The 21,063-nt window shown below is 37.5% G+C and overlaps 2 protein-coding genes across 2 annotated transcripts; both read right to left on the bottom strand.

Moving 5' to 3' along the window:
* Positions 1 to 3,747: 3,747 nt before the first annotated feature.
* On the bottom strand, positions 3,748 to 4,934 carry LOC104443109. Its single transcript, XM_018872243.2, has 4 exons — positions 4,665 to 4,934; positions 4,369 to 4,538; positions 4,129 to 4,231; positions 3,748 to 3,885 (listed from the first exon to the last, which is right to left on the bottom strand). Exons 1-4 carry the CDS (start codon positions 4,932 to 4,934, stop codon positions 3,748 to 3,750), a joined length of 681 nt encoding a protein of 226 aa, XP_018727788.2.
* Positions 4,935 to 12,272: 7,338 nt separating this feature from the next.
* LOC104441689 lies at positions 12,273 to 14,269 on the bottom strand. Its single transcript, XM_010054877.3, has 4 exons — positions 13,703 to 14,269; positions 13,210 to 13,325; positions 13,011 to 13,114; positions 12,273 to 12,757 (listed from the first exon to the last, which is right to left on the bottom strand). Exons 1-4 carry the CDS (start codon positions 13,833 to 13,835, stop codon positions 12,667 to 12,669), a joined length of 444 nt encoding a protein of 147 aa, XP_010053179.2. The 5' UTR covers positions 13,836 to 14,269; the 3' UTR covers positions 12,273 to 12,666.
* Positions 14,270 to 21,063: the final 6,794 nt, after the last annotated feature.

Below are 21,063 nucleotides of genomic sequence, written 5' to 3'. Positions count from 1 at the left end.
AGCCGCCTGAAGCCTTAATTAAGAATGCGAAGCCGTACGTACGCAGACCAAAGATGAATGCTGGAGTTCTTGATTTTGGCATACGTAGAGCGTTTTTGTTTTGAGCTTGAACGCGCGGTAATTTTGTACCGTGAATGCGAAGCCGTACGTGCACAGACCAAAGATGAATGCTGGAGTTCTTGATTTTGGCATACGTAGAGCGTTTTTGTTTTGAGCTTGAACGCGCGGTAATTTTGTGCCGTGAATTTATGTCCAAGTAAGTTGTTTATTTATAAACACTTTGAGTTTTGGGTTAAATCTAAGTGTGGGAAACACTTGAGCGTGTGAGCAATTGTAAACTCTGATTCTCCGATTATAATGAAGTATTTGTTGCTAGCTCTCCCCATAGTCATAGGTACCGATACTCAGACCAAACCACGTAAATTTCTGGTGTCCTTATTATTTCTCGTTTATTTCTCTAGCGATTTCGCGTTGACGTAGATTGTTGTTTCCACGTATTATATTCTAACAAATCGTACCTTTACTTTTTTCTTGTTTTTTTGCATTTTACTTTTGCCAGTAGTTTAGATTAGTTACTTCTTTTCCGAAGCGACACAAAACTCGTTATAAACCATAAAACCAAAGCTTTGCCTCTTCGATGAAAGATTTTGCCGAAGGAACATTCCCGAGAGAACAATGATGACTGGTAGCTCGCATGTCATCATGTCAAGGGACTTAAATTCCGGGTGATCTTAATATAATCTGTAATGTATGCAATAATGTAATGAATTGTTTCAAAAACTCATCATAATCCTCAATAATAAAAAAATAATAATAAAGGACTTGATAAAGCTGGAAAGTGAGCATGGCCTGCAACGCAATTTCCCGCTAGCTTTACCTACTTTATGCACATTCGTACCAAGAAAGCAGATTTAGGGAGCTTCACCAATGTCTGCAAAGTGTCTAGGACAAAACCAATTACAAGAATGGCATGTGAACTAGGAAGAGGTAGGCCGATCACTAGGAAACTAGTTGCTTTTAGAGAACTTCTGAATGACCGCACACTTTAAATATCGAAATTAAGGGCTGTGCTTTTACATTGGCGAACAATAGAGAAGGATAAACACTAATTAAAAAGAGGTTGAATAGATTGTGTAATATTGATTAGAGAGTTTTCTTCCCTAATGCCGAAGCTTTTGCTCTACTAGCTATCGACTCAAATCATAGTCCTCTACTTCTTTCCTTGAAGACGACACATAAGAGGAGAAAAAAGAATCCAAATGCAAAGCTTTCGGACCAGATGATTAGGAATATGGTGAGATTATCAAGAAGAATTGGCACAGCCCGCTTTTGTCATAAGAATTTTTCACTGTTAAAGAGGCTTATGATGAATTAGCTGCCTGGAGTAAAAGGAATTCTTCAAATGCTTTTTGTCAAATCAAGGTGTTGAAGAAGAAACTCCTTGAACTCACAAATAGAATATCGGGAACTTTCTGAAAGGAAGAAACTTAGCAAGTTGTAAACATATTGAAAAACTTTGAGGGTAGGAAGAGATGTATTGGGACATAAAGACATGGATAAACTAGCTAAAATGGAAAGATAGGAACACTAAGTACTTCCATAAAACTACTATTCAGGGGAGACAGTGCAATAGGATTTAAATGTTAAGAGTTGACGAATATAATTGGTGTCGGGAACTTAGCCTGTTGAAATAACATATTATTGACTTTTACCAATCCTCTATAAATCGGTGGATTCAAGAGAATTTTAACCAATCATCGATTAGCCCTTGCATAGTCAGAGAAGAGATGAATGAAGGTTCGATTGCCTCTATAATGATAGAGGAAGTGAGAGAAACGGCTTGCCAAATGGGTGCATTAAAAGCTCCTAGCTCAAACGGTTTGAATGGCCAAATCTATCATGATCATTGGGCGAATATCCAGTCAGATTTGGTCCAAATAGTTATAACTTTCTTTGAATCTAGTACTCTCAACCTCTTGCTAAGCAAAACATATAATTCACTCATCCCTAAAGTACCAAATCTAGAAAGCATGAATCAGGTTAGACCCATCAACCTTTGTAACTTAGTTACAAAATTATCTCAAAGGTGATGGCTAACTGTATAATATGTTGTCTGCCTGAGTTAATACCCACCGACCAAAGCAACTTTGTTAGAGGTTGGCAAATTCAAGATAATATTCTAATTGTTTAGGAGGCCAATTGAGGATAAGAAAGAAAAAGAAGTAATTTTAAGCAATCTTGAAACTAGATTTGCAGAAAGCATATGATAGGGTGGAATGTGCTTTCTCGAAAGTATGGGTAATAAAGATGGGTTTTTGTGAGTGTTGGGTTTCTCTGATTTTACAGTGTGTTTCTACGGTCTCTTTTAGTGTGAAAGTCAATGGAGAACCCTTGCATTAATTCCAACCTTTGCGTGGAATCAAACAAGGTGACCCATTATCTCCTTATTTCTTCATTTTAATGGCTAACGCTCTTTCCTAGCTAATGAACAAAGCGTCCAAAGAGGGGAGTGTAAGAGGTCTCAAGTTGAACGGGTTGTATCCTACACTTTCCGTTTTATTATTTGTTGATGATGCTATCTTTTTCCTAGATAGGCTAGTTATGGAGTGCCAGAACCTAGCTACCATACTAAATCATTATTGCTTTGTGAGCTAGGCCATCAACTTGAACAAATCATGCATCTTTTTAATAGTGGCTAACCATTGAATTTGAAAAAGAACATGGCAAATAATTTGAGAGTATGCATCATTGAGAAGATAGGGAATACCTTGGCATGCCATCTGATTGGAACCAATCCAAGAAAGAAATGTTTGCTTGAATACTAGCCAACATGAAACTTAGGGCTGGAAGGAGACATTGATGTCTAAAGCTAGTTGGGAAATTCCAATTAAAACAATTGTGCTGGCTTTACCCCAGTATACTATGACCATATTTAAGATCCCCATTTTTGTGTGCAAAGAATTTGAGCAGAAGATTGCTTCCTTTCAGCACAGCTTCTTGAGATCTGGTGACGAGAGAGAGAAGATGTGAGAAACTTCTCCTTTCTTCGGATTCCCTTCAATGATGCCGTGCACAGCGTGTACAGCGTTGGACCTTGAGACGGTTACAGTTAGAACAGAGGACAAAATAAAGAAGAACAAGAAAGAATTATCTCATTACTCATCTGGTTTACCTGTCATGTAGATGGGATATTTGGCATCATCTGTATCTCCAAGAAGCAGGAGGAAGTCCTGTTTAGAATTCTTTGGTAACACAGCCGCTCTCTTTTGCCTGCTTATCGAGTTCTCGTCTTCTACCTAAATAGCAAATTAGCAGATTCCGGTGTAAATGGAAATAAAAACTACTTGGTGATTCAGAATTTCCATTGGCTCCAGCCTATTGAGTTTTGTTCTATTTTTTTTATTGATTTAATCATTTCTGGCCTGTAATTCTTTTGAATTGTTCATGTCTGCAATGGAGTGGGTGAGGCTTCAGGCATGATGTCATCTTCTAGCTAGTTTGGGTTGCGGGTAAAATACCTGCTTAACTTGAAGATGCAGATACATGTTGGCATGGATGAACGGTGTCTCATCAACTTCATTAACCGAAAGCCGGGTCCTTGATGCGGTCTCTAGGTTGCGGATTCTTCGTGCCTTCAGATCGATCAAATTGTAGCTGTGTCCTACAGATGCCTCTGCAGAGCGGATTTTCTTGATAGAGAAGCAGAAGATCAGCAAATAATACTGTCCATTTTAGCAGATGTGAGATTCATAACGCAAATAAGGTCTTACTGGTCGCATCAGTCATGCTCATTGCCTCTAGGAGATCTCTGGAGATGAAGTTCCTTCCAATCCCGCCTGCTAGAATCTCTTCTTTAGAGGGAGGTACGGCATTGAGTGTAAATCCCTGAACATCTCATTTTGGGTATAAGTTAATTCATCGGGAATTTCACAAAGGCCAATACCCAAGAACCCAAGATTATAGGAGATTTGTCTAATGGTAGGCTGAATTGTTTTTTCCTCAGGAGGTTCTATCGTGCTATTGTCCCTAACTTCCCCAACATCGATTTATGGTGTTTGTTTATATACTGCATTGGGTGCGAAGTACTCGCTGGTATTACTGATTCAGCATGCGCTTGAGCTTTCTTACCATTCCGTTGTTGTTGAATCCAAATGCGCAGCTCGGCAGCTCTCCTGCATAGTTGTACGAAATGAAGCACAATCCGTTCGACAGAGTACCCTTGACTAAGTAGCTGCATAATACCACAACAGAAGCAGCAGTCACTCATCCGCCATCCCTTTTCATTAGGCAAACACGTGAAATAAACTCGGCCGGTACATTCAAGTTGAACTTCATGAATCTCGACACAGAGTAAAATTCAAACCATACGTGTGGCCAACTAGAGCAACATTGGCATCCTCGTTGTGCACGGCAACGGCCATCAACTCGCCAACAACCAGTACGTCGGAACACTCGATGGCTTCCTCGGGCGAGTTTGATTTTGTTTCCTTGTCCGGGATGAAGGGTAAGATTTCCTTCCTGAAGTTTATCAACAGTTTCTGCACACGAACAGTTCAAAGCTACGTGATATATCAGCAGCCAGCATAAAACCAACGAGATAACATCGCACAAAATTCTTTTTCGTCCTCTGTTTCTTGATAGCGGCAAAGGAGCACGAGGATTACGTCAAGAACCGGCACGTCAGCCCCTTCGGCCTTCCCGACGAGCTCGTCCCAGTAGCGAGGGAACTTGTTCCGGTTATGGTCGCAGAGAGCTTCGAGGAGAGGCCGTGATTCCGGAGCTCTTGCCCACGGCAGAAGCTGGTTTCGAAGGATGAGGTCCCTAGACAACCTGCTCTGTATCAAGCGCGAGAACCTCCGGCCGATCAAGAAGCCCATTTGATGAGGAGTCTCGCATGGCCCAACTTCGAACATCTCCAGCGCGTGCTCTTCCATCAGATGTGCGTGTGAACTTGCTGGTTCTTCCTCAGCTCCAATTATAGAAACGCCTTATCCTCGTGATCAGACTTTGGTGTTAGGTTTGTCATAGATGAAGACAAGACCCATCTTGCATCCTATTGGTTTTGAAAGTTTTAGGGCAGAGAGCTATGAACCAGCAGGCGAGAGTGTTGTGAGTAGAAAAACAAAAACTTGGAGGCAAGGGGGAATCGAAGTTGGACTGGGTCTAGGATCTTGGGGAGAGCGCCTAACGTCCGAGCCCAAAACGTGCAAGTTCGTCTGAAAAATTGATTGGGGCCTTTGGCTGATCCAAGAAGGGCCTTCCATCTTGATTCTCAAATAAACAAAAGAAATCGAGCTTGGCCCCACCCGTTCCAATGGGGTTATGTCATCACGCAAGCCCACCGATAGTATGTCCCGGTGTCTCGAGCCCATCAATCGAATGTTAATAAGGCCCTGTTTATTAACGTTCTTTTTTTCTGTTTATAAACAAAAATCCTGTTTTTTTTGTTCCAGGCAATAAAAAATGAACAGAAACGAGCAACAAGAAAAATATGTTTTTTGTTTCTAAAACAATTTCTAAGAACAAATTTTCTCTCTCCTCTCTTTTATTCTCTTTTTTTCTTCTTTTTCTTTTTTTCTTTGGTGATCGCCGACCTCGGCCATGGCCAGCGATTGGCCGTCGAGGGCGGGCAACGCCGTCGAGGTCCGGCGACCTCGCCGGAGCATCGCCGGCCCCTGGCAAGGCTCGCCGGCCTGGCAGTGGCCCGGCGAGGCTAAGCCTCGTCGATGGCTGGGTGAGCTCGAGCTCGCCCAAATCCGGCGAGCCCGAGCTCGCCCAACCAAGGCGAGGCCGAGCCTTGCCAGCGTGGGGCAAGGCTGGGCAAGCTCAGGCTCGACCTCACTGGAGGCCGGCGAGCCTCGCTATGGTCAGTGCGAGGCCGCCGGCCCTTGTCGGCCGGTCATGGGTGAGGCCGGCGACCACCAAAAGAAGAAAAAAAGAAAGAAGAAAGAAAAATAAAATAAAAATATTAAAAATTAAAATAAACAAAAAAGAACACAAATTTACTAAACGTATTTCGTTCATTTTTTATTTTCGGAACAAGTTTACCAAACGCCTTCTTTTGTTCAAACAAAAACTATTTCTACTCGGAAACAATTTTTGAATAGAAACGTTACCAAACGCACCATAAATAATTCAAATAAGATTCGGTAACACAAACTCGGTTGGTACCCTAGTCGACAAAAGTCGGTAAGCCGCTCCAATTTAGGTTAGTAACTCTATATAAGACTTGAGCTACATTCATTTCGTGGAAAATGTGATGTTTTACAAAATGTTTTATAGGAAAATGATAATATTTTCTAGCGTTTGACTAAAATTTGAAAATGAACTAATATCAAAAAATGAATTGGAAAATATATTTCGTCATTTGGCATCGATTTGATTTTTTTGGGGAAAATTACCAAAAAATCGAATATTGATTATTTTTATTCTTAAATTAATTTTCTTTTCTTTTTCCTTTTATTCTTCCTTGGCCAATCATCGACCACAAGCAAGCTCGAGCCTTGCTACAGGCTAGTTAGGCTCAAGTTCGCCTGAGGTTGCCAGAGGTCAAAGAGGTTGAAGCACCACCTAACTCACTAGATCTAGTGAGGTCCAAGCTCCCTGACATCCTAGGGTGAGCTTGGGCCTCACTATATCCCATGAGTTAGGTGAGGCCTGAGTTCACTTGTGGTTGGCAATGGACTGAGGAAGAAGAAAAAAATTTAAAAAAATCATTTTTTAATAAAGAAAAAAATTGAAAAAAAAAAAAGAGTAAAAGGTGTTTGGCAAAAGAAAGTGCTTAATGTTGAAGTGAAAGAAGGAGTTCACTTTTTGAAAAGCGGAAATTTTTTTTCCACTTTAGAAAATATTTTTTTATTGATAGAAAATATTTTCCTTGACTAATTTAGTTTTCATAAACCGAAAGTCAAAAAATCTAAAAGACATTTTTTTTGGTAATTATTTTCCTTAAAAAGAATAGAAATCTGAATATTAGTGAGTTATACAAAATAAAACTCTATAAGTTAGCACGAAATTATTTATTTGAGAACTACAACAACAACAACAAAATTGCAATTTAGTAAGATTATCGGTAATTTACTGACAAGTTACGTAAAAGAATAAGTCATCTTATCTTCATTTTTATCGACAATTTTATGACACTTATTAACATTTATGAGAATTTACTAGCATGGAAAAGAAACCCACCATTTTGGGCATGGGACAATAGATATATGCGTTTTGAGGTTACAATTTTGATTACGTTCAAGAATATTTGCAATTTTTGATAGACGCAGAAGTCTTGCTTAATTCAGTAAATCCCGAATCCCGAATTCGTAAAATTTTCCATTGAGCTCATATTTTCTAGGTTAAACAGTGTTCATCAACAAATCTGTACTTCTTTCTTTTCATTTTTTCTCATCAATTTCCATAACATACATCGTATTCGTATAGTATTGTTGAAACACGATAGTTTCAAAACTACTTTGCTAAAGTAAGTCAATGCCATGAAAAATAACTGCTATTAGGTTTAAAAATTGCCGGCCAACTAGGGAATAGATCAATCCATTCATCTAATTAATAAATACAAGGCGGTTGCCGTGCATTGCACGAAAATAAAATGAAAATGAAGCTCCAAATATTTTAGCATAAATGCAACATTATTTTAATGTATCAGCAGTTGTCAATCTATAACAACAATTATGTGGAAAAATTTATAGGCACCGCTCAGAGAATACTTCATTCTAATATATTCAAATACATACGCGAATTGGACGGCGCATCATTCCGTTCGCAACACGAAATCTGCTCGAAGAATATGACATCGGCCTCGCATTTTCTTCGTTTTCTAATTCCCATCCATTGATCATACAGAGTCGAAGTGCTTTTAATTGTTGAAAAATGCACCTTTTTCTCAGGGACGACATGTCTGGGACAAGGTGAATCTGATCACCCCTTTCGAAGGAACCTCTTTTGGGCCTGCAGCGGGACGTGGTTCGCCCTTTGTTTTTCCCTCAGTATCGCGCAATAATGCACGCCTATGGCCACCACCAATGGAGGACGGTCGGGGACGAAGCACGTGGAAAATTCCCCGCAGAACATATGAAATGTAATAACGACAAGGGGGCCATGTCAACTGCTGAACAGTGCCTGGTGTTTGCTAAAGACGGTGCAAAGAATCCGCAATGGCGTGAGGACGAGCCATTGGTAAAGTTCTCGCCAATGAGACGTAGCACGAGAGTGGAAAAAGGATGGGAGGCTGAGGGAAGTTTCGGCTCAGAAATTCGACCCCCATTCCTAACATGTTCATGCATTTTCATCCCATGCTCGTTTTGGCCTTTTTATCAACTACCCACTAGTCTAATTTGATGGGCGTAGGGTAACCTTTCTCTATGTTCCTCCGATTAAAATATCTTCGACGTTAAATCACACTTTAATTGAACGGCTTAAGCTTTTCCAATATTTAGCGGCAGTCACATAGAATATTCATAGTTTGGAGCAAGAGGTCGTGGGTTAAAAGCTTTCCATGCCTTTTACTCGCCTCTCTAATCATGTATTTTCACGCTTAGTTTTAGGTCAAAGCTCAACTTGTGAATGGAGAGTGTTGGAATATTTTAACAGCTTAAGTTTTTAAAGCATTTGGCAGCAGTCCCACCAAATATTTTACCTTTCACGACATCAAACTTTAATAAATATGTCAAAATTGGATTCTCCTTAAAAGCGGTCAATAAGAGCAGTCGAATACATTGTTAAATATTATTTTAAAATCAATTAATCATATTGTTAAAGTCATATTTCGTTTGCTTTTGGGGCCCATGTTGTGTTGGGTGGAGAAGAATGGTGATGTATTTTCCTTCATTGTGTTTAGACAATTGGCGTAGGGGTCCTTTGACATGTAAGTTTTTAATCTTTTAACATTGAGTACCACAAATCTCCACAGCATGCGGCTATTTTTAAAAATTGTTTGAATATTTCACTCGAGAAAGCTTAAAATAAATTATTCTGACTTGGGTTCTTACTATAAATTATCTTCGAGTTGCCCCATGCTTATCTTAAGCATTTCTTTGAAGCAGTCCATTCCGGGCAATGTGGAAGGAATCTCGTAGAGCTTGTCCTGAGCTCTCACATAGTGATCTTTAAAGTGAGAATAACATCACCTCTTTATGCTTAGAAAAGATTAGTCTCACATTGTAGGGCACTTATATTCATATTACTTTTTTATCTGATTGACAAGTTAAGAATTTACCGAATCATTAGATACTTTCACTCAAAAACTTAAACAGCTGGAAAAGAAAAAGGCCTTGTTGATCTTAGAAGATCTTATCGTGTATTTATATATCAAAGAAATAATGTTTTGGAAAGAAAATCACCATAAAAATTTTATTGTGAAGTGGTATGTAAATCGATTCACAAGAGTTAATCTAAAACATTATCTAGCAAAAAAGATAAAGAAAGAGATGAACAATCAAGGAAAAACATACAGCACTGGCATTCAAAAAAATTACAAGGGCGGTTTTATTTACCCTTTATACGAGGATTTTAACTACTTACTCCCTCACTAATCAAGTAGCCATCAGATCAATAACGGACAAGGCCGCATGTGAAAAGATTTTTTACCCTAAAGTGCATACTGCTTAGTATAATTTTTTCAACAATCAATAGCTCAACATTTCATGTTTTTGTCCAGTACAAGAACTTCTCTCCTATATAAGAAATGATCTTATCTACACCTATAATACTAGATCATATGAATCGTTGAATGAGGTGCAACCCACATGATTATGTGAACTGGATTCACATGATTCGAGCGTAGATAATATCTATTCCTTACCTAGTTGGCATTCCAATGAAATAATCATTTAAACTAGACAAAGAAAATCACTCCGTACTTTTGTTTGGCACAAGAACGTTCTTTATTTTTTCATTGGGTCGAATGGTACAAGAACTTCCTTCAACATAGAATTTCATCTCAAGTATGCACTTACGTTATTGTCTCTGGAACTCTTTTCAGAGCCATAATGGGTGTCACTGTTCTCATACTCTCACATTGTTTCCTATAATAATCCAACCCAAGAATTAAAAGAGCTTCATAACTCTTCTTCCATTCTATTTTCATTTCGTCCCATTTGTCGGTGCTTAAAACCGCCATCTTTTCTCGAGAGAGACCGCAGACCCGAAGTCAAAGAGGAAGGAGAAGCAAATTTCGCAACAAGACATAAAAAAGGGGCTTTGAAGATGTGTATGTCTGCCTTTTGCGACGCTCAAATAAACACATAAATCCAATTCCGTGTTTGCTTGCTTATTGCAGGCTTTCAAAAGAAATTATTGGAAAAGGACCTCTTCACTTTGATTTCGATTTTGATACGTTGCACATGCTAGTAAACCCTTTTCTTTAAATAAATAAATAAATAAACCCCTTTTTTAATGGATTGGACTTAAATTTAAGTTAACGAAATTGATTAAAGTTTAGGGATTTGCACGAAAATATAAAATGTGAACAACAAATTCCATTTTCGCACATTTTACAAGCCGTACTTCTAATGTAAAAGAGTAAAAAATTGGCGAACATAAACTCTTGCAAACTGTTCGTTTCGTCATTATGCATTACATATACACTCCGAGAGTGGCTTTGTACACTCCTGGCGATGCAATGAGTAAGTAAATACCTTATCAATGAAGCCGAAACAACTCGATAAGGCCGCTGGAGTTAATCCATTCGGAAATTGTTTCTTGAATGTGGGAACTTGCCTAATTCCAACTGCGGAAAGCAACCTCAAAATCAGGTGTTACTGTCGACATGGGAATTTTCAAAACCAACAGATATCTCATTATCATTTGACTTGACCAAGTAAATGTTTAATTATTTGGTTAATGAAATTCCATTTGAGGGCAAGGATGAAAATAGAGCCAAGCAGAAATACAGTGACCCGATACTCATATTTTCTCTCGCAAAATCAATTGAAAATTTTCATAATAGCATATGAATATTGTTTTACCGAAAAGTGTCGATGAAATATATTTTTAAATATGGATCTATCGATATGTACAAGTAAAAGTTGTGAAAGGTCATCGGTCAATTTTGGGACAAGAAATGTAAATGATGAGAAAATTAAAGGTACTAAGACTGGAAACAATTGCTACCAATCATAAAAAAGATACAAGAAATGTAAAGATAAACTAAAAATGAAGACGAACGACTGGGTGTTTTTTTATTAAGTGGCGGTATTTTGTACAAACCTATAATTGAAGTATATAGCTAGTATCAACAATTCACAACTGTTACAAAGAATTGAAAAACAAGTATATAGCTAGTATCTAACACTTAGTGATTTTTCGCCTATGCTGCTTCTTATCCGATCTTTTTCAATCGAGTCGTTGATTGAAGAATTTATATAAAAAGAAATTACTAATAATGATCAATCATAACAAGCAAAAATAATTAGCTATTTGTTTTGCATATTCTCTTTTAGATATTCATCAAATCAATGTGGGAGAGAATTGTCTCCTAGTATTCTCTGCAACTACATATTGCAGAGAATATTACATTGAATTCCGCTATATGAGGAAGCACAAAAGGAGAGATGTTTCTCTAAAAATCCTAATGATCAATGCCAAAAGTATAGCCTCGGTGAATATCGCTCCATCTTCTAATATAGAACTGCCTACTTTAACACATTCGAGAAATTATACGAAGAGGTATCAAGAGCTTTCTACATGTATCAAATTGGTTGACTCTCAAAGGAAAGGATCGAGCTTCCAAGCCTTTCTGTTGGTATACCACCGAAGTTATGGATCATGCTTCCAAAGTGTCATCGCCTCCACATATGTCGAAGTTCCGTTGGATCACACCCCGAAAACCCCTCATCTTCTTTGACATGCGTCTAAGACTAGTTGAATCACTTGTAAAATCAAATGTCAAAACTATAAGCTTGGCACCAATTTGCTTGACTTCTTAGAACCAAATATATAGTTGTGTATAGGCATTAGGTTATCCAAGGATAACAAGAAATACAAAACAATATGCATTGAACTTTATTATTTCAAGTGTGGACTTAAAAGATCACTTATCAAATGTCATCTAATCAGGTGGCATCACTTAATATACTTGATTTTCTGAATTTTCTTTGATACGATAAGTCATGACGTCAACCCAAAAAGTGCCAAAATTTAAGAAGTTTAAATTCATATCATGAAGTAACTTTGGTCTTCAGCCACATCTTGTCCTAAAATTTTCACAACACCCTCCAATTCATATCCAATAACATTGGCTTTCCCAGTCAAACATTTGCTTTCGATCACACATCATTTTTTTGCTTATAATATCACTCGAAAACCTAACTTTCCGCTTAAGGTATTGATAAATTAGAATAAAAAGTTCGCACCACTTTCGGCCAAAAATATACCGTACTACACCTTGCACCTCTTTTACCATATGGTACGAACTTCAAAAGATTATTTTATTCCCCATCAGATTAACACAGATATTGTAACAGTAGTGACAAATTTAGATTTCTTCATAAAACAATACTGGTCTCATCCTAGCCACGACCGACTGCTTTTTCACTGCATGTTTTGGAGCGACGTGGAGGGTAGATCGGTGCATCGGCCTCTGTGCGTGAGACACGCATGTCCCTGGGAAATTGTTGTCCCAGAAAGAGAGTTGCTGTTGGCGGAGAAACTTTGACCTTAGCTGCTTAAGCCTCGTGGTTGAGTTTGGTCTGTTGTTTTCTGTAGACCAAAAGCAAATAGGTCTGCATCTGTTTTGTGCACAAGCCAGCTGTTTCAAATGAAGAGAAGAGGCTCAAAACCAAAAATAAAAATTATATATATTTCGAATGTAAGAAACTCGTATGAAGAGGCCCATCAAAACCCAAAAAAAAAAAAAAAATACTGACGAAAAGATTCATGCTGCATAATAAAACCTAATGACGTTGTTGGGCTCAAATACTCTGTAAAACCCTACATGCTTCGACAAAATGATGAAAATAGTAATAATAACATTCACTAACGTTGTTAAGAAACCGACATACACGAAAAGGAGACCCCAAATTTCCTTGATGATGACTGGGAGGGCGGTTAGATACTTGCAGTATATGAGATGATGACTGCCGTAGACTTCAGCTGCTCTACAAAACTGAGAGGGTTACATCAAGACAGATGTAATCATGTTTTCAGAAGTAATCTCAATTATAAAAGAAAAGTGGGAAAGTAATCCCGATGGAGACCTACCAAGATAATAAGAAGTAACAAGGGCACGCCCAAAACGTCAAATGAGTCGGTTCTTCCTTTCTCGTCTACCTCCTTGAAGTGCATGAATCGCGTTTGAGTGACCGAGTGAAACCCAACTGAGCAAATGGAGAAAAATTCAGCATACAACATCATCATCATCATCACTAAAACCATTCACATATTCACTACATAACATCACGATCGACATGCCTTTTCATATAATAATTATCCCAAATGCGGCAAATTCCATAGGCGCTGAAACAAGCAAAATCAATATCCAAATACTCAGCTTATTAGTCGTTAGTATAAAGTTCAGAGAAAATTTATCCCGTGAGATCACCTTTCAACTAATTTATTAGGAAGTAGGACCTCTACTATTATTAATTAGTCACAATACTCAGAAACAGACATACTATGCTTTCTAAACATATTAGATCCGTGACACGTGCAGAGGATCCAAGCAAAGAGCAGCAGTACCTATAAGTTTATGTACCTGTCGCTATTAAACAGCGAGAATTGGAAAAAGATGACGAAACAAGGTTTCGGGACCCCTGGAATGAGCTTTCAAGAAGAGTTAAAAATGGAAAAAGATAATGTCTCGCCAAAATACAAAGATAGGAAAACATTAAATAGCATTTCCAGACGAATGATGTGATGAAGAAGGAAAGAGGAGGGAGTAGATAGAGGGAGCTCCCTTCAGTCCAATCACGGAAAGCTTGGGAATCAACAAGACTCCCGCATCATCCATTCATTTACGGAGCTGTGTTACTTGCTCTCGCTCGGTATTTGGATGAATGAGTCGGCAGCTAATTAAAACCCAACACGTCCCATGGGTGGACTGAAGAAAGCTCCCTTCCTCTCTCTCTCTTACCCATTCGAGACATATCGCTTCAAGAGAAGGATCCTCAAGGGAGGAGGGAAGTCCCCTGAGAAATCTGCTAACCAACCAGAGGAAAGAGAATAGAAAAACTCGGTGAGGTGCAACAGACATGTAAACAAAAGAAAGGAACTGCTTATAAGTAGACAGTGGAGCCGCTCTCGCTCTCCCTTTGCAGGACCCTACTATACTGTGACCTTCCACCACCCAGCCACTCGTGGATTTCATTGAAGGGGCGGTGGCTTTATATAGGTAAAGAGAGGAGGCAAGGAGGGCGAGGGAGATTTGATTTGTTTAATGTTTCGGAATTTAAAGTGAGCTACTGAAGTTATTCGTATTCTTTTTCACCTTTAGCGAAGGGTTGCTATGCACTTTGATCTCGAGCCTTTTCCAATCCCCTTGCCTTCCGGAAGTCTCCCCATATCTCCACCTTTGAATATGCTTCATTTTGGTTTCTTATTTGGGAAAAAACAATCACCGTTTCGCACGTATCTATCAATAAAACAGATGGTAATTAGTCTTTGAGCTAATGCTTCTTTGTTTGGTGGCATTATTCTATGAAATGGGGATGGGAAACGATGACAAATTACGCCCACCACTTGAGAATATGGACAAGACACTTTGACTCGAAGCCCCCTCTCGGATTTCTACATATCGCGTTTTGTGTTTGGTAGATTACTTGATGAAAAACTATATTAGTTCGGATATATGGACATACTTTCCTCTTTTTTTCCCTGAAACAAATAAAAAAACATAATATAATTAGTATTGAAAGAACCATAAATTTATTTATTTTTATTTTTAGGAAAAAAACAACCTACATACCCTGAATCTGTTGGACAATCGCCACCATACCTCAACGGCTGGAAGATTCATCCTTAACAATGCGACCACAACTGTGGCGGTCCCTAGTCCATGGTGACCGCCTTGTAATGGTTGTCCCTGTCGTCGTGGTCACTAGAGAGCACCGCAATAAATCTGATCCTAATTGCATGATTATCGAGAGGGGAATACAAAAGAGTTCGCTAGAGTGATGAGTGAAAATAGCGTTGTCATCCAAGAGCAGCGACCGCCTCGCCGTGGTCATTGGCGCCTCGTGGCCAAACCAAGCACCACACCCACTTCCTTTGTTCCCCAACCATGCTTCATGCCCTGCGACCTTTTTTCTTCAATTTCATTTTTTTTTCTATTCTCGCGAGTTATTTGGGTGCGATAATAATTGTATTCCTCCCACAGACCGACCCACTTAATCCACCCCAAAGTATGTCCTGAACCATCGAACATGATGATACATATCCTATTCAAGGTATTATCAAGACAGTCATATGCACAATTAGGGTTCACTATTTATCTTCATATCCTCTTTTTGTTCTTTAGTAACAAATCTCCAGTATTATCGCTAAAGGTCTTAGGGTATTCAAATGATACTATCCTTCTTCCTCTAACTTCTGATTCAATCTATTGCCAGATGATAAGGGCTATATTTTCCTCTAATGGAGTTCCTCCAGCCCAGATGTCACTAATCTATCTATGCACCTGTGCCCATCAAGTGTGCCACCTATGTCATGACGTTTTCACCGTACTAACTTAAATTTCATTGCGACTACAAGTTGGTTGCTGAATATATTGCTCATGGGACGGTCCAATATCATTTATCTACAAATTGTTATGTATTTCCAAGTTTGATAAGGCAGAATTGTCTCTAAAGCAATGACTGTCCAAACACAATCATTTCCCAAACATCAAGTTTTCATGCCTTGTAGTGGCGTAATGGTAGTAGAAGCCATATCCGATCATAATTACAATCAAATATTAGTGGATGACAAAAGAAAGCCAATTGAATACATTGCTATTAAGACATCGTTACCTCAAACAATTTGATAAACTAAAAACAGCTCAGACCTGAAGTGAACTCATCATATGCGAACTTCAATGCGCAAAATATTTATTCTATCACTCTTGTTCTTTAATCACTACTTGAATAAAGAAGAAGAAAGCAGACAACAAAAGAATCGAATGAATGTGTTGGCCTCTAGTCTCTCTGTGTCATCTTTTGTTTGATGCCGCATGACGAAGCTATTGACTAGCGATGTAAAAGGGCACTAAGGAAAGTGGTCTGACGTGAATAAAAGTGACAAGCGGGCGACAAACTCTCAATATATAGAGAAATGCCTGATAAATGTCCTCCGTCTGTCTGGTTGGAGGAAATCACTGCTCTAAGGGGAAAAGAACTAATTCCAATCCCATTCATGTTTCATTATCCTCTTCAGAGCTTCCATTGCACCCCGAGTCCATTACACATGAGGAAACTACTTTTGAATACCAAAAACTTAACGTTATCACATCGAATTTGATTTATGATGGAATGAGGATGTAATGTGATGGATCATAAGCTTCAAAACGAAATTCATTTGAAGGGGGAGATTTGTTTTTTACTTTTGGAATATTTAAAGAGGAAAATAAACTCGAACTATATCAAAGATTCTTGATTTATCAATACTAGTGAATTCATGGTAACGTGAAGGTAATACCAGAAATTGAAGAAGCTTCAGCTTGAAAGATCCTAATGAACTATAGAACAGTAAGTTTCCAAAGAAATCCTTTGAAGTCTGAATCAACTAAACATGTCTAAATCCTGCCAAACTCATCTATATCCGTATGCATAAACAAAACAAGGGCAAATGTGGCCTGGGTGAACAGGTTTCTTTTCACCCATCTCTTTTTATTTATATTGGCAAAGGGGACATAATTAGAGACTAGAAATAGTTGGGGGAACCAGACAGGGAAGGGTGGGGAAGCAAGTGAATAGCCAATGAGAGGATGATGAGAATAAGGAAAGAAAGGGAAGTGCAACGACAATAATATCACTCACATAAATTATTGATTTGGGAGGAAGATCACATCAGATTCTCGATCACTACTGAAAGAAAAAACACTGTCTTGTCAATCAAAAGGAGAAGAAGCCTTACGAAATGGTCCTTCTTTCACCCCCACCACACACACCCTCCCCGTTCTCATTACCCTTTCATGTCCTTAGTCCAATCAACACTCCTCCTTTTTCCCTCTCTATGTATGAATCCCTCTCTCTTCCCCCTCTCATCTGTCCATCAACCCTTTCTAATCTAAATTCTTCACCTTCCCATCTTTCCTAACTTATTTAAAATAAAAGATTCTCAGCAAGTATCCGATGTCCTAGATAGACTTCAGTAATGGTGATGTCATTAATTTGTTTGAAAGAAATTGAGGATGTTTTTGAGCGACTGAGGTGTCCTGCTGGGTGAGCTTTGCTTTGGAATTTCTTTTTTCTAATTTTAATGCTTAATATTCAACTTTTAAGGAGTCCTCGGCACCTCAACCGATGCTCATATTAACGTTCAAAGCCATAATATTTTTCTATAATCTTTCAAAAACTTAAAGAGACATACTCTACTATTGAGTGGTCTTAAGTCTCTCTCGCCCTAACTTAAATATTGAGCTTTGATCAGGGGTGCAATAACCCAATAACCTGTAACTTTTCCGTGTGACTATTGAGTTCATATTTGTTGGCAAACTAGACTTTGATTTTAATGCCAAGTAGTCTTGTGTCTCTCTTTCTAAAAACTAACTAAAATGATGAAATTTTCTCTAATGCTTATAATTGATCGCCAGCCCTTCCACAATTGATGTGGGACAACATCAACATTTTTTTAATAGAAAGTCATTGAGAAAAGTTATAGTAGAAAATTGGAAAATAGTATACTGTTGTTCACTTTAATCTAACACAATTGAGAAATACTTGCATCCGCACAACGTGCACACAAAAGAAAGTGATAATTTATTGATGAGATTAGCTATCCTTAAAAGTAACGAAATATCAAATGGTATCCTTAATATTTAATCATATCTCTAACATTTGCTTCAAACACGTGGAAGTAATATTGAGTTTAATTGAGTTTGCAGATAATATCTTTAAATACCGTTGACAATTAGCATAAATGATAATAGACACGTGGAAGTAATATCAAGTTTAATTGAGTTTGCAGATAATATCTTTAAATACCGTTGACACTTAGCATAAATGATAATAGATGCAAGAAGCAATAGCACTAGTGTGTGAGCAGTCTCACTTGGTATGCGAGTTCGCCCTTGCACAGATAGGAGTGAATGTAACCACATCGAATAGATTATTAGGTTGTTCTATTTGCAGCAGGGCTCCGACCATCAACAGTTTTGTGAACTATTGACTAAGTTGGACAGCACTGGAATTTCAATACCATCAAAAGTTGCATCTAATTCTTGACTAACTCATACAACATTTTGAGAGATGTGGTCATATTTTTATGTAGAAAGTATCGGTTTTACACTTCTGATCATGCATAAGTCCAAGCCTCGCTCAAAAACAAGCAGAACATGGACATAACCATGTCGATACAAGATATGGGCATGACCATATCAACAAGAGAAACTGGGAAAATGTGGAACTAATAGAGAGTGCACATGTTATCACAAGATCACGTTGTTAAAGTATCATCAAAGGCGACGAACAACATCGGGAATCAACGTCGATAAAGTGATGTTAATAGTAACTAAAATGGATAATGACAAGGGAGGTGATGTGTGCATCACACTCGATTCTCTCACAGGATTTGCCTAACTCTAATTCCCAAGTTAAGTTGTATAATCAAAAGTGATTGTCATGTGACTCAACCCCATGACAGGGGGGCCAGCGGGAGTACGGAAAAAACATGCATGCCAACATCTCTCTCTCCACGTTGCTGCCAACTTCTTATTCAATTGTAGCTCATTTCTTTCTCCTCTTTTTTCCTATATTTATTTCCCTAAAAAGTTACCACTTTTATATTTTAGTCTTGGCGTTAAAATTACTTTCTCTTATGCTCAGCTAACTATCCATCTTTTTCCCTTTAAATTTCATTTCTTTGTACTACTCTTCTTTTACGCTGTTCCAATTAAATATCTAGACGTACAACTAATCTAGATAAGGGTTTCAAATATTCTCACGTGGTCATGTATCTTTATAAAAATTAGGCACACCGTGAGCAAAAAATGGTTTACGCCCTAGAGATATTTGTTAGATAAAAGTTATTTTTACTCGAAATTTGCTTTATTGACTATGATTATAACAACTTACGTTTTTCCTTCTGATGTAAAACATGTCTTTCTTCAATTCTCCATCGTCCTTCCAAAAGACTCATGCTTTGATGAAGCTGTAGTAAATTTTCCATTAAATCGTTAGAGTCAATCTACTTAATCATTTAATCTCGTATATATTTTTCAATTACAGAAACTTCTTTCTTTTTTAATTAATCATTATCACAGCCCTGTCAATTACAACAATTTTTTTTTATTACAAAGAACTCAATACTAGTATATCTGTTATAAATTTATTATTTGTTAATTTTTATGAAATTTTATTATCAAATTATTGAATTGAGCAATGCGTGACAATTAACGAGTTTACTAACTTGGGAGTTTACCCTTCGCTTATCATAGGTGTGCCGATTTATGATTTCTTTTGTTATGAAAAAAATTAATTTTGAGTAAAATTATCACAAATATATCGATTTGGCATTTTCATGATATTAATCTTTATTTATATAAATGTATTAAATTCCGAGGGCACAATGTTTCTTGTTTTCATTTCACATCATATTTTAAAAAGTTGCGCACTTTCGTTTTTTTATTATTTCATTTGATGAAGGACTCCAGGGATAATAAGATAAGAGTTACACTAACCTTTTGAATTACTTTTTTTGTCCATTATTTACAAATGCAACGCTATTATTCGATCTCGGAGCAAGCATGATCATTATTAGATTTGTTTTACAATAGAGAGTAATATATCATTTCCTAAAATGTGTACACTTAAATTCTAATTACCTGAAACATTTACTGATCTAATTTTCGGATGAAATCACTTTGGTATACTTAGACTTCAATGTTCATTGTAAGTATTTATTTTTATATCGAATTACGTAGAACAGTCACCGGGGCAATTGCCTTGATAAAGATTTCTTTCATGTTTATTTAATTCTGATTTTCTTTTACTCAAAAAGAAAGACCTTTTCCGAGGACACTTGAATGGACAGCTGCTAGAACAAAACTGAAAAAGGAAATGACCAAAAGGCAGAGCACATCAGCGTTTCATATGCCATTTGACTAATAAAGCGACCGTCTGTACAATGAAGTGACCTTGTACCGTTTCCGTGCTATATAAACGAAATGACGTTGTACTCTTTATCTTTTAGCCAGAAATTGACAATTTACTTAAATTCCTGCGCTTCTCTGCTTTCTTTATTCTATTGTCGAATGCTTGGAAGAAAAGCCGAAAAGGGAAATGAAAATTAGGAATTTTTTTGTCAGAATGAAAATCGATTGATGAAAATTAGGATTAGCCGGTTTCAATATAGAAATCTAGACCCTATCTCGTTAGAATTGATTTTACGATTTCCAAATTTATAAATCAAGCCAATTCATCTTAAAACTATAATCAATATGAGAACTGGGTTATCTTTTTTTTTTTTTTTATCTTATTTATTTAATTGCTCTATTGACGATTCTTTATTCAGTAATGCTCGATCTCATTAATTTTTGCAAAATTTCTCAACTAGTAGATTTATAGGATTTTGTTTTGAATTGATGCAAAATCTCCATACCCCTTTTTTTCATGGTCCAAGAATTTTCCATAACCCTACTCATGTGGTTCTTGAGTGATGAATTATTAGTCCATAATCGGGCAAATAGCCATAGAGTTATCTGTATTTTTGTTTTCCATGTCTATTTAAAGTTGGAGAATAATTGTAGAATTCATTTTGCAAGCTTACTTATTGAGTTTCTTGCAAATGGAAACTCTATTTCCATGAAAAATAAAATAAAAGCATTTTCAGTTTCTCCAAATCGAAACTACATAAATTATTCCCTCATATACACTCTTTGAAATCACCCTTATTTATCAGTGCGATTTGTTCCTCCAAAATACA

Source organism: Eucalyptus grandis, chromosome 4, assembly GCF_016545825.1.
Source record: "Eucalyptus grandis isolate ANBG69807.140 chromosome 4, ASM1654582v1, whole genome shotgun sequence".
Lineage (NCBI taxonomy): Eukaryota > Viridiplantae > Streptophyta > Magnoliopsida > Myrtales > Myrtaceae > Eucalyptus > Eucalyptus grandis.
The sequence above is the reverse complement of the archived record's forward strand: the minus strand, read 5'-3'. Positions and strand labels throughout refer to the sequence as shown.

Coding starts and splice junctions, on each gene's coding strand:
- LOC104443109 (XM_018872243.2), bottom strand. CDS start 4,934: ATGGAAGAGCACGCGCTGGAGATGTTCGAAGTTGGGCCATGCGAGACT. Junction 4,539..4,664: donor CTGACGTGCCGGTTCTTGAC/GTAATCCTCGTG, acceptor GTTCGTGTGCAG/AAACTGTTGATAAACTTCAG. Junction 3,886..4,128: donor GATTCAACAACAACGGAATG/GTAAGAAAGCTC, acceptor TGAGATGTTCAG/GGATTTACACTCAATGCCGT.
- LOC104441689 (XM_010054877.3), bottom strand. CDS start 13,835: ATGTTTTCCTATCTTTGTATTTTGGCGAGACATTATCTTTTTCCATTT. Junction 13,115..13,209: donor TGTTACTTCTTATTATCTTG/GTAGGTCTCCAT, acceptor TAACCCTCTCAG/TTTTGTAGAGCAGCTGAAGT. Junction 12,758..13,010: donor ATTTGGGGTCTCCTTTTCGT/GTATGTCGGTTT, acceptor CATTTGAAACAG/CTGGCTTGTGCACAAAACAG.